At 46.0% G+C, this 13,758-nt stretch overlaps 1 protein-coding gene across 2 annotated transcripts in view; it reads right to left on the bottom strand.

Annotated features, from left to right (window-relative positions):
* The window catches only part of POC5 (POC5 centriolar protein), a gene marked incomplete at its 3' end in the record, with an annotated part of 124,077 nt that overhangs the window by 98,273 nt on the left and 12,046 nt on the right, over positions 1 to 13,758 (bottom strand). For both annotated transcript variants that reach the window (XM_082243806.1, XM_082243807.1), the window contains exon 2: positions 9,379 to 9,462. In XM_082243806.1, the coding sequence (XP_082099932.1) occupies positions 9,379 to 9,462 (84 nt within the window). The remainder of the gene's footprint in view (positions 1 to 9,378; positions 9,463 to 13,758) is intronic.

Genomic DNA, 13,758 nt, shown 5'->3' with positions numbered 1-13,758 from the left:
GAAGATGCCATTTCTAGAACAGGAGGCATTGTAAGAAAGCAGATTGACGGTTCTTTTCAGGAATATGCTCAGTATACAGCATAAGTAATTCACTTTTCATCAGACAGAAAGGACCCTTAGAATGAATAAACAAACATTCGTCTAATCGTCACCACATATATACATATAGAATTTAAAAATGTATTCCAGGCATGTATAAAAAACAAAAACAAATGATTTTATTATAAAATTATTCTGTTTTAAATCCAACTTGTATAAATATCTAAATTCAATTTGTAATCCTCTCTTGTACAGCTGCACTTAGACTAGGAGAGGGAGAGGCAGCTGTAGGAGCCAATCAAGTGTCATGCATTCATATGTGCTGACAAAGAACATCTTGGTGGTCGGTGCACAACAGCTGCACGAAAAGATTGCACACTTCTGTGAACTTTGGTATTTCTTTTATAGGACTTTTATTATTTTTGATTTGTTTGTAATACACTATACCAGGGATCCTCAAATTACGGCCCTCCAGCTGTTGCAGAACTACACATTCCATTAGGCAGGGCTCAAAATTTAAAGTCCTGAGCTACTAGCCAGGCCTTAAGGGTTACTCGCCACCAGTTGCCCCACCCAACTCCTACCCTGCCCCCTAATTCCGCCCCTAAACACACCCTCATAAATTATCTCATAAAATTACACTGTTAAATGTTTTTGCATTAATGCAGAAGTTACAAAAATAAATATCAATAACGATGTTTTCAGTGCCCATCAGTGCAGCCTAATCAGTGCCCATGAAGGGTCTGGAACCCCCAAAATCACCCTCCTAGTACCCCCCCCCCAAATTTCACCTCCTAGAACAAATCCTACCCGTCGAATGCTCTCCCCATCAAAATTTTCCCCCTAGCACAAAAAACCCCCATTACTCCTACTGGCACAACCCCCCCCCCCCCAAATACCCCTTTTTAACAGCCCCAAGACTTCCTGTTCTGGCACAAATCCATCCCCCCACCCCATTCCAATAATCTCTACAAGGACGATCCCCAAATCCCCACTCCTGGCACAAATCCTCACCCCCCCCCCCAGCACTAATCACTCCTCATAGCACCCCCCCCCCCCCCAATTCCCCTGCAAAAAGAAATTTTATATTGTCACCTCTCAAATTCCCCATCCCAGCACAACCCCCTCCCCCCCATATTGATCCCACCTAGAAGTAATCATCTTCTCCCCACCCCTCCTTGTACAAATACTTTTTGGGGGATTGTCCTTGGGGGGGGGGGGGGGGTAAGAAAATTTGTAGCAGGAGGGGTGGGGAGAAGATTACTTCTAGGTGGGATCAATATGGGAGGGGGGGGGACTGTGCTGAGATGGGGGGGGGGGGGGGTTGTGCTAGGAGGGGGGGGGACTGTGCTGAGATGGGGGAGGAGCCTAAGAGAAGCCTATTCCTATTCCTAAAGCTTTGCACAGACAGCTGGCGGAAGAGATGCGGCTGCAGAAGGGGAAGAAGATTGTGGCTCAGGAAGGACACTGGATGTCAGATGGGACTATACAGAGTTTGTTACCCGCCCCCTTTCCACATTGCTTGCTTTGACTCGGAGGAGAGGGGATAACAAACTCTGTATAGTTCGGATCTGACATCCAGGGTCATTCCTGAGCCGCAATCTTCTTCCCCTTCTGCAGCCACATCTCTCCCGCCAGCTGTCCGTGCAAAGGTTTAGAAATTGTCTTCTCCTCCGCTCCACCTCCACTCTGACTCTTTAAGGGGAGAAGAAGTTCCGATCTGATGTCTGCTATACTGACAGGAGTGTGAAGCCCGGCGAGAAGAGAGAGAGAGAGAGCACATCCCGCTCTCTCCTGTCACTAGTCACAGAAACACTCCTGGCAGCGCCCCCTCCACCTCCCATGACACAGACGCCCAGGGCAGCCATCCATCCCTCCCACCCTCCCTTGTACCGGCTCGCCTTAAGATGAGATGATCGGCTTGACCCCCTCCATCAGTACTGCTGGCCGGATAATGTGAGAGTGGCGGATCATCCCGCTGTAACAGCTTTAATTGTAATTGCCAGGCGCTTGCCGGCATACACAGTCCCGCCTCCTAGCCCGGCTTCTTTGATAGACATCACACGTCCTGGTTGGCCAGGTGTTCTGTCTATCAAAGAAGCCGGGCTAGGAGGCGGGACTGTGTATGTTGGCGAGCGCCCGGCAATTACAATTAAAGTTGTTACAGCGGGATGATCCGTCGCTGACATTATCCAATCCTTTGGCCGGCTTTCCTCTCCTCTCTTCCCCTGACCGGAGCTCGCCCTACATAATTTTCCACTCGCAAAATGCGAGCAGGTGAGTGGAAAATTTGCGGGCTGCATTAGGCATTGTAAAACTCTGACATTCACAGACATGACTAGGCATCATGCCAATTGTAGTTCCTGAACAACTGGAGGGCCGTAGTTTGAAGACCCCTGCACTATTCTGTACTCTAAATTGAATTGGTGCCAGTTCAAACTTCAGCGATGTCAGACATTGCATGTGATTCGCACCACACTGCTCTGCAAATCACATGCGATGTCTGTGTGATGCGAATTAAACCATACAGATTGTATGGCTGAATTCACATCGCACTCGGACCAAAGTCATACAGGACCAATTTTTTGGTCCTCACCAGAATTGGATCGCATGGGTGTTCACATCTATGTGATCCAATTCCTGTCCGAATTGACAGTTCGCATGGCGATATGCAAACTGCTCTTGGGGCGTTGTTAACTTTGTATTGATACTCCCAGCAGTTCGCATTTGGCAGTGTGACCTTCCTGCCACTCGGTTGTGATGCGGGAACCCGCAATAGATTCGCAGGGTTCCCGCACCACATAAATAAAAACCGGCACTTAGAAGTTTCCCTGACAGCATAACACTATTTTCTCATTGTCTTTTTAGATTTATGTGAAGATCAGTGAGTGCTGCAGTCAGTCTGTTTACTTTCTCACCTTCCTTTAATTTGATTAAATTTGCCAAGTGCAGGGTAAGCACAACATTGGATCACAATGCAATTTAATGGAAACCCACCAAGCGATGTAGGCAGCCATTGCTGGGAGTCTTCTGAAGATTTTCCCTGCCTCGGACTAGGTTATGAAAGTGGTACTCCAGGAAAAAATAGCCACACGTCAAATAGGTTACCTTTAATGAGGACTAGCTTATGCCCTGAAGGCTGCTGGTTGCTATACAAATGTTACTGAGGTTTCCACCTCTCATACAAGGCAGGGATGCGTTCGTATACTGGCCTCCTTTTCCATGCACAAATAGCCTTGCATTCCTTTCACATAATGGAAAGCATTCTGTATATGGATAAGGGGAGAGGAAAGGAGAAAAGGGACGGGTAAACAAGAGGTTCTCCCCTTATCTATTAACAGAACACCTTACATTCTATGAGTTTGGTTGTTTCAGAGTCCCAAAGCAAGCTAAGGGCTAAGTACTTGTGTAAAGCAATGAAACAAAGAAGTCTGATCCAGGTGAGTGAGTCTACAGCCATCCCCTTCCCCATACACACTAGTTGGGTGTTAGCACAGGTTACATGCTGTGTATCATAATGCAAATGATTCCAGAGAGTTGCGCTTCCAAAAATCCTATTCATTGAAGCTTCATGTGACAAGTGGTTAACAGATGGAGCCGGGGATAGAGGTAGATGCAAATGTTAGCGCTTACTCATTACATTTTGGAACTACCACAATCACCTAATATATATATATATATATATATATATATATATATATATATATATATATATATATATATAGCTCTATTGTGTCATCATTAGGTTACAGATCAACTAACCAATTAACCGCTATACTGCGGCAAGCAGCCGCTCCTGCACGAACCACCGTAACTATACTATAGTCGCATGCAGGAGGCTAGGGGGCGCGCTCCCACCCCCACTCATCAGCGGGGAAGCCAATGCAGCAGGCAGGCGGCTCCGATTGCGCCTGACAACCGCGATCGTTCCCCGCTGAGAGAGAAGAAACACAGCTGACCGTTCTTCTCCCTGGAATGATCATAGAGCCCCTGTGATCCTTCTATATAGGATCACATGCCTCTATGGTCATTTCACAAGCCACGCCCCTCCCCCCCACAGTTAGAATCACTCCCCTAGGCTCACATTTAACCAATGATTTTCCCTTCCCTACCAGTGTCATTATTACAGTAACAGTGCATATTTTTAGCACTGATTACTGTAGCAATGTCACCGGTCCCCCCAAAAGTGTCAAAAATGTCAGTCAGGGGTCCGATCTGTCCGCCGCGATGTCGCAGCCCCGCAAAAAAAAAAAAAAAAGGATATAAATCTTTACTGTAGTTAGTAGGCGCAATAACTTTTGCGCAAACCAATCAAAATACTCTTATTGCGATTTTTTTTTTACCAAAAATATGTAGCAGAAAACAAAATTAGCTTAAAATGTTAAAAAATTTAGATTTTTAATATTTTTTTTGAGAAAGGTTATATAGCAGAATGTGAAAATATAGTTTTTTTTTTCAGAATCGTCACTCTTTTTTTTGTGTATAGCGCAAAAAAAAAAAACAAAAAAAGCCCCAAAAAAAAAACAAACGCACAGGTGATCAGATACCACAAAAAGAAAGCTATTTGTGGGAAGACAAAGGACATCAATTTTGTTTGGGTACAGCGTCGCATGACCGCGCAATTGTCTGTTAAAGTAACGCAGTGCCGAATCGCAAAATATGGCCTGGTCATTAAGGGGGCAAATCCTTCCGGTCCAGAAGTGGTTAAAAACAGTACTCAGCCAGTAACCAGCTGCAGTACACAGTATATACACTCAAACCTTATGTGAGGAGTTCAGTCCAGATCCACTGCCAGAAAGAATCTGATTCACCAATGTGAGTTCAATCCAATTTTTGGAAGTGAATCATTTGCTTTATCCAGCTGTGCCTATTTTTTTTTTTTTTGAAGCAGCACTATGGCCATGGTAGGGCCATACCACTGCTTTTTAAATGAAATCCAAGTCTATCCATACCCACAGTATGCATGTATGGACATATTGCATATGGGGCTAATGTACATTCAACACTTCATCGCTCACACAGTCCTACATCTGATGGCATACACATAGTGTTCAAACCGATGATGCCCTCCTCGAGTGGGGAAACTCCAGACAAAACTATAAAAAGATACATTAGGGCACAAACAGCAAGTGAATAATACATTTTACTTAACCACTTCAATACAGGGCACTTTCACCCCCTTCCTGCCCAGGCCAATTTTCCCCTTTTAGCGCTGTTGCATTTTGAATGACAATTGCGCGGTCATGCAACACTGTACCTACACCAAATTTATGTCATTTTCCCCCTACAAATAGAGCTTTCTTTTGGTGGTATTTGATTTTCCTTTTTGCTAAACAAATAAAAAAAGACCGAAAAGTTTGAAAAAAAAAAAAAAAGTTTGTTTATGTTATACAATTTTGTAAATAAATAAGTTTTTTCCAGCACTGATGAGACTGCACTGACAGGCACTGATGAGGAGGCACTGATGGGGTGGCACTGATAGGCGGCACTGATAGGTAGCACAGATATGCAGCATTGGTGGGCACTGATAGGCGGCACTGCTGGGCGGCATTTATGGGCACTGATAGGTGGCACTGCTGGGCGGCATTTATGGGCACTGATAGGTGGCACTGATAGGCGGCACTGGTGGGCAATAATGGGCACTGGTGGGCGACACTGAAAGATGGCAATGATGGGCACTGGTGGGCAGCACTGATAGGAAGGGCACTGGCGGGCAGCACTGATGGAGAGGGCAAAGGGGAGCTCTGATTGAGCCCTGAGCCCTGATTGCCATCCCTGGTGGCCATAGTGAGCATCCCTAGGGTCATGGGTGGGCATCCCTGGTGGTTCTGGTGGCACCCCCCCCCCCCCCCGAGGGTCTGCACTGGTAATCAATGATCTGATTACCAGTGCCGAATCCCCCCGTCAGGGGAGCCGCCGATCGGCGCTCCTTTACTCGTGCCTGTCAGGCACGAACTAAGGAAAGCCGATCAACGGCTCTTCCGGTTTACTATGTGACCAGCCGTGATTGGACACGGCTGGTCACATGGTAAAGAGCTGCGTCAGTAGGCTCTTTAGCGAGATCGGTGATGCAGGGTGTCAGGCTGACACCTCGCATCACTGATCGCCGCTCTACGCGCCCCCGGGGGGCGCGCAGAGCTGTATTATCCTGCCGCCGTCATATGACGTCCAGGCAGGATAATACAACCACATTCCTGCCGTCAATCTGCTATAGGGCGGGCGGGAAGTGGTTAATACAAGAGTCAAAAGCATACAGTACTCACAAATGTGGGAAGGGATAAGTGTTTCTTAGCTCAACTTCAGCTTTAGGACCCTTTCACACTTGGGCGGACTCCGTTTTTCTCAGCGGGGGATCGCGCTGAGCAGGCGGATGACAGCTGTGTCTCCGCGCTGTGTGCGGAGACACAGCTGTCAGGTCTCCATGCATCTCTATGGGGGAATTGGATGGGAAAGGACCGACTGTCCATTCTCATCTGATCCCCTGGATGGATGGAAAATAGTGTTTCCATCTGTCCAGATTTGACGGATCGGATCAGATGTCAGCGGACATGTCTCCGCTGACATCCTATGCAGCATAGAGATGCATGCATGGTCAGGCGGATCTGAACGGTCCGCCTGTGTGAAAGGGGCCTTAGGCAATGCCATAATCACTGCAGTTGGAAGGCTGACACATTGCGCAAAACAATTAAAGGAACGCTTTTTAACCATTTCTGGACCGAGCCCATTTCTGACAAATGTTGTTCACAAGTTAAAATCTGCATTTTTAGCTAGAAAATTGCTTAGAACCCCCAAACATTAAATACATATATTTTTAGCAAAAACTCTGGAGAATAAAATGGCGGTCATTGCAATATTTTTTGTCACGCGGTATTTTGCACAGCGGGTCTTTCAAACGCCATTTTTTTTTTTTTGGAAAAAATACATATCACTGCAGTTAAAAAAAACTAAACAGTAAAGTTAGCCCATATTTTCTATACTGTGAAATATGATGTCACGCCAATTAAAATAGATACCCAACATGTTACGGTTTAAAATTGCGCACACTCTAGGAATGGCGATAAACTATGTTCAATAAAAATCTCCATAGGCGACGCTTTAAAAATTCTTAACCGTTACCAGTTTAGAGTTAGAGAGTAGCTCTCTTTAGAAGTGTTGCTCTCGCTCTAGCGGTCGTGGCGATACCTCACATGTGTGGTTTAAACAGCGCTTTCATTTGCGGCAGCGACTTCCATATGCGTTTTCTTCGTGCACGAGCTCACGGTGATGGGGGGGCACTTTAAAAATGTTTTGCTATTTTTTTTTTAATTTCAATTTTATAACAGTTTAAAAAAGAACCTGATCACTTTTATTGCTGTCACAAGCAATGTAAACATCCCTTGTGACAGTAATTGGCAGTGACAGGTACTCTTTATGGGGGGATCTGGGGTCTAAAAGACCCCAAACCCCTCCACTGCACTTCAATGTATTCAAAATGCAGAAATCTGCATTTTTAAATATTGACACTTTTTTAAATTCGGGACTCCAACCAGCCAGCGGACGTGCCAGCTGGTTGCTCGGGTCTCCCGGTGGGATGGGAGACCCAGGCAGAGCTGTGGAAGGCAGCGGCATCCCCTCCCGTTTACTGGGGTAATGGCCCAGTGGCTCCCGAGTCGCATCGGCCGTTATCATCTAAAAGCTGACCGCCGGCTCTAAAAAAAGAGATGGTATCTAGCTGCAGGCATCTCCCTGGTACAACCAATTCTCTGAGCCGACGTAGAGCTACATCGATTCGTGAGAAATGGCTAATCAGGAGTATAGCATCAAGTTAGATAACTTCTTCACATCCGCGCTATAGCCGAAGTACGGCTACAGCGCGGACTCGAATTTCAGGGAGGCCGTCTTTAAACGGCCTCCCAGAGACAGGCTTCCCGTGCGCTCCCGCGAGCGCGCATCGAGGAAAATCTGTGTCGGCCGTGTCCCTTGGACACAGCCAATCACAGATCGTGGTAAATGGCCAATCACAGCGGCCATTTACCACGTGATCGGCCCATGCAATGAGAGATGATCTCATATGTAAACATATGAGATCATCTCTCATCGCCAGCGCTCCTTCCTCACACAGAGACTGCAGTGTGAGGAAGGAGCAGAGCTGATCAGCCGTCGGGGACACAGAGGAATGCAATCAGGGCACTGATTACCAGTGCCCCGATTACACAAGGTAAATAAAACACACTAAGTGCCCACCATCAGTGCCCCCCATCAGTGCCCACAATCAATGCCCATAGTGCTGCCAGTCAGTGCCCATCAGTGCTTGCTCATCTAGGCACTGATGAGCAATGACTGGCAGCACTATGGGCACTGAGTGTGGGCACTGATGGTGCTGCCCATCAGTGCTCATCAGTGCCGCCCATCAGTGCCACCCGCCAGTGCCCATCAGTGCCACCCGCCAGTGCCCATCAGTGGCGTCTATCAGTGCCCTTCAGTGTCGCCTCTCAGTGCCCAGCAGTGCTGCCTCTCAGTGCCGCCTATCAGTGCGGCATATTAGTACCTCCTCATCAGTGCCACCTCATCAGTGCCGCCTCATCAGTGCCGCCTCATCAGTGAAGGAGAAAAATGTATTTTCAAAAATTTACTCGCAGAAAATAAGAAAAACTTTTTTTTTTTCCAAAATTTTTTGTTTTTTTCTTTTTTTTTGTAAAACATAAAAAACCCAGAGATGATTAAATACCACTAAAAGAAAGCTCTATTTGTGTGAAAAAAAGGACGAAAAATTCATATGGGTTCAGTGTTGCATGACCGCGCAATTGTCAAAGTGTGAGAGCACTGAAAGCTAAAAATTGGTCTGGATGGGAAGGGGGGTTTAAGTGCACAGAAGGCAAGTGGTTAAACTCATGGGATATTGATCTGGTTAGTTAAGTAGTAGAGGGGGTTGTTAATCAGTTTCAGCTGCTTTGGCGTTAATGAAATTAACAACAGGCGCACCAGATGGGCAACAACGAGACAACCTGTTTGCACTGCTTTTTCACCCATACAAGTCATTTTTGAAAACGTAAGTCATGTAGAAATGGCTCAAGATCAAAGTCTTGCTTTATGCCCACTTCTCCTCTTCTTTTTTTGGCACTTGTTTGGGGGGGGGGGGGGGGGCAGCTTCCACTTCTGGTCAGATTGGTGAGTGTTCTTTTGTTATAAGCCAGCAGCTACAGTACTTGTAGCTGCTTCTTTAAAAAAAAAAAAAAACATGTCAAACAGGTGAATAACCGCTTGATTGTATCAAACTTTACTGTAAAAACAAAATAAAAAGACAAAAGAGGAAAAAAGGAGCAGATATTTTTTCCTCAACACTTTAGAGTGGCATGTTACCTGGAAATCTGATGACACTGAACTGCCATGGTCTGAATCTTTTGGTAAATCAGGACTTCTAGTAGTCTCTTCATCTGATGACATCTGCCAAAAAAATAAATATATAATACTTCATCACATGACTGCACTGGGACGAAGAAAAAAATCTTAGTGAAGTAAAGAAAATCCACTAGTAAGAATATATATTTCAGCATTTAGGTCACAAAATGACAATTCATTCAAGAATAACACACCACACTTTTATGCTATGCGCTACAATTTATTTATATGTAAATAAATCTACTAGAAAGGGAAATCTTTACCTACCTTTATAAGATGCATAAAATGTTGGGTTGGATTAAAAATGCAAAAGTTATATTGCACAAAAACACCCAAATCTCCAACAAAGTACCAATAGTAGAGTGAGAATGTTTCATGGTTCGGGTGAGGGGTTCACTTAAAGCGGAGTTCCACCCTGGGAAAGCTTTTTTTAATAAAAATACCCCCGGGACAGTCAGGGCTAGTACATTCCACAATGGCTAGCCTCTGATCTGTCCCGGGTTGCACTTACCTTTTAGAAGAAATACTTACCTTGAAAATGTATTGTCCAGCGCTGCCATCTCAGGTGTGGGCAGCTTGAAGCCAGCGCGATCCTTTTCTGTGTCCTCTTCAGTCTTCTTCGGTCCCACGATGCACTGCATCGGCCCCGCCGTCACTTCCGGTGCCGCAGCATCATCCCTGCACAGCTTCTGGGCATGCCCAGAAGCGGTTTAGCAAGGTATGATGGCGCCTGCACCGGAACTGACGTCGGGGCCGGTGCAGGCGCATTGATTCCTGGGAGCGATGACATTCAGCTCCCAGGAATCATTGCAAGCCAGGAAGTGACGAATCGCCGTGGCCGCCGAGGGGAGGAAGAGGAAGTAAGGCAAGTATATTTTCTTATAAACATGGTAAGTAAAAAAAAAATTAAAAAAAATTGCGATTATCCATTTGTTTTTCAGGTGACCCCGGGCATGAAGATGGAGGTAAGTTTAATTTTAGGGTGGAACTCCACTTTAAGATCAGGCTTCATAGAAGAGTTTATGCTCACTTTTTCTATGTTCTCCTAAAGAAGTGAAAACTTGCTCCGGGCCCCATGTGCTGAGTTGTATAAAGTACTCGAAACCCATACTTGAGTAAAAGTACAAGTGCTCGATCAAAAAGTGACTTGAGTAGAAGTGGAAGTGCTCGATCAAAAAGTGACTTGAGTAGAAGTACTAAAGTATTCAACATTTTTTGTACTTAAGTATTGCAAGTAGTTTTTTTTTTTAAATTTTGCTACTGAAAGTAAAAGTACCAGTAGTTTTGAAAAAAAAATTGCTACTCAAGTACTGAAAGTAAAAGTACAAGTACTGTGTTATGTAGTTATTAACCGCTTGCCGCCCGCCCGCCGTCATATGACGGCGGAGCGGTGCGACCATTATCCTGGGCCGCCGTCATATGACGGCGGCACTTTAAGCAGGGCAGGCGCGCGATCGCGTGCGCGCCGCCGTGCACTGCCGGTGTCGGGGTGTCCCCGGGACACCCCCCGTCACCGGCAGGGGGGAAACAGCCAATGGGCGTGGCTGTTTCCCACGTGATCGGCTGTGTTCCAATGACACAGCCGATCACAATGAAGGCGCCCACAAGATGACCGCGCATGCGCGATCGGGAGCGCGCAGCGCGGTCATGTCGGTGGCACTGTGTTCCGTAGGAACACAGCTGTCACCGGCGGTAGTAAACAGTCACTGACAGTGACTGTTTACTATGTGATCGGCTGTGAATCCATTCACAACCGATCACAAAATGTAAACAAAGAGCAGTAACTCAGTGTTACTAGCTCTTCACTCCTCATACAGTTTCCAGTATGAGGGGAGAAGAGCTAGAAATAGTGAGTTACTGCTCTGTACACATGTTACAAAGTAAAAATCACACTAATAAAGGTCCCCACACAGTCCTCAGCCCCCCCCCAATGTCCCCTGTCACCCAACAGTCACCTCATCAGTGCCCAGAAATTGACACCCATAACGTTAACATGTGAGCGTAGCGATCGCAGGCAGAATCACTGCGATTCTGCCCGCGATCCGGAAATCATTGCAAATCGCGGGACGCCTGTGCGCTGCCCCTGATTTGCAATAGCACCCCAAACGCTGTGCGATGTTGCCGCCATTTCCGCCTGCCGAATCACGGTAACATCGCGCAAACATCGCATGACGCCCCAAAAAAGGTACAAGAGTTTCTTTGGGGAGTCATGCGTTTGCGCGATGTTACCGGCAGGCGGAAATCGCAGCAACATCGCACAGCGTTTGGGGTGCTATTGCAAATCACGGGCAACGCACAGGCGCCCCGCAATTTGCAATGATTTCTGGATCACGGGCAGAATCGCAGTGATTCTGCCTGCGATCGCTACGCTCACATGTGAACATAGCCTAAAGTTCACCGGTCACCAGAGACTGCCATCAGTACCGCCGTGCACCATCGCCCGTCACCTGTCACCCATCAGTGACCATCGCCCGTCACCTGTCACCCCATCAATCACTGTCACCCCATCAGTCATCGTCACCTGTCACCCCATCAGTCATCGTCACTTGACACCCCATCAGTGATCGTCACTTGTCACCCCATCAATCATCGTCACTTGTCACCCTGTCAGTGATTGTCATCTGTCACCCCATCAATCATCGTCACCTGTCACCCCATCAATCATCGTCACCTGTCACCTCATCAATCATCATCACCTGTTACCTCATCAATCATCGTCACCTGTCACCCCATCAGTCATCGTCACCTGTCACCCCGTCAGTCATCGTCACCTGTCACCCCATCAGTCATCGTCACCTGTCACCCCGTCAGTCATCGTCACCTGTCACCCCTTCAGTCATCGTCACCTGTCACCCCATCAGTCATCGTCACCTGTCACCCCGTCAGTCATCGTCACCTGTTTGCCATATACATGCAATCACTTACTGACCGCCTAACGACTATATGCGTCGGCCATTAAAAGCTAAATACTGGGGTTATGGCAGCAGATAGCCCCCATAACCCCGGTATTTTTTGAAACGGCGGGCGGTCGGCTTTCAGATAAGGGTGGTCCCAGTGGCGGATTCGCCGCGGAATTACCCTTACGGTGCAGGGGAAGAGGTGCCCCCCCCCCCTCCTGCCGCGTCCCAGACGTTTTCCCAGCTTACCGGACCAGCCGGCAGCGGGGAAAACTATCCGATCCCGGATCCTCAGAGACAGGAAGTCAAGTGAGGGCAAGATGGCCCTCATTCAACTCTATGGTCTTGGAAGACCGGAGCTACGTCAAAAGATGTTGCCTAGCAACCGGTTTAAAGGGCCGCTTTTTTTTTTTGCTTTTTTTTTTTTCCTCTTTCAACAATTTTTTTTTTTTTTTTTTTCTTTTTTAGTGTAGTTGTGAGGTGTGAGGTCTTTTTGACCCCAGATCTCACAATAAAGAGGACCTGTCATGCCTATTTCTATTACAAGGGATGTTTATATTCCTTGTAATAGGAATAAAAATGATCAAAACATTTTTTTTTTTTAAACTGTGTAAAAATAAAAAAATAATAAATAAAATAAATAGGAAAAAAAAAAAAAAAAAAAAATTAAAGCGCCCTGTCCCCGTTAGCTCGCGCGCAGAAGCAAACGCATACGCAAGTCCCGCCCACATATGTAAACGGTGTTCAAACCATACATGTGAGGTATCGCCGCGATCGTTAGAGCGAGTGCAATAATTTGAGCCCTAGACCTCCTCTGTAACTCTAAGCTAGTAACCTGCAGAAATTTTTAAAATGTTGCCTATGGGGATTTTTAAGTACCAATGTTTGGCGCCATTCTGTGAGCATGCGCAATTTTGAAGCATGACATGTTGGGTATCAAATTACTCGGCGTAACATTATCTTTCACATTATGGAAAAAAATTGGGCTAAATTTACTGTTTTCTTATTTTTTAGTTAAAAAAAGTGAATTTTTTTCAAAAAAAATCGCATTTGGAAGACTGCTGCGCAAATATGGTGTGATAAAAAATATTGGAACGATCTCCATTTTATTCTCTAGGGTCTCTGCTAAAAAAAAATATATAATGTTTGGGGGTTCAAAGTAGTTTTCTAGCAAAAAAAATGATTTTAGCTTGTAAACACCAAGTGTCAAAAATAGGCCCAGTCTTAAAGTGGATAAATGGACAACTTTGTGTAAAGCGCTACTTGGATGTGAGGCCTATGTATGTGGCCAGGCTGTGGAAAAGTGTTACACATGTGGTATCGCCATACTCAGGAGGAATAGCAGAATGTATTTTGGGGTGCAAGTTTTGCTATGTACATGCGATGTGTTAGAAATATTGCATAAATGGACAGCTTTGTGTAAAAAAAATGTGTTTTCATTTTC

This window comes from Pelophylax lessonae (genome assembly GCF_965119305.1).
Source record: "Pelophylax lessonae genome assembly, chromosome: 1".
Classification (NCBI taxonomy): Eukaryota; Metazoa; Chordata; class Amphibia; order Anura; family Ranidae; genus Pelophylax; species Pelophylax lessonae.
The sequence above is the reverse complement of the archived record's forward strand: the minus strand, read 5'-3'. Positions and strand labels throughout refer to the sequence as shown.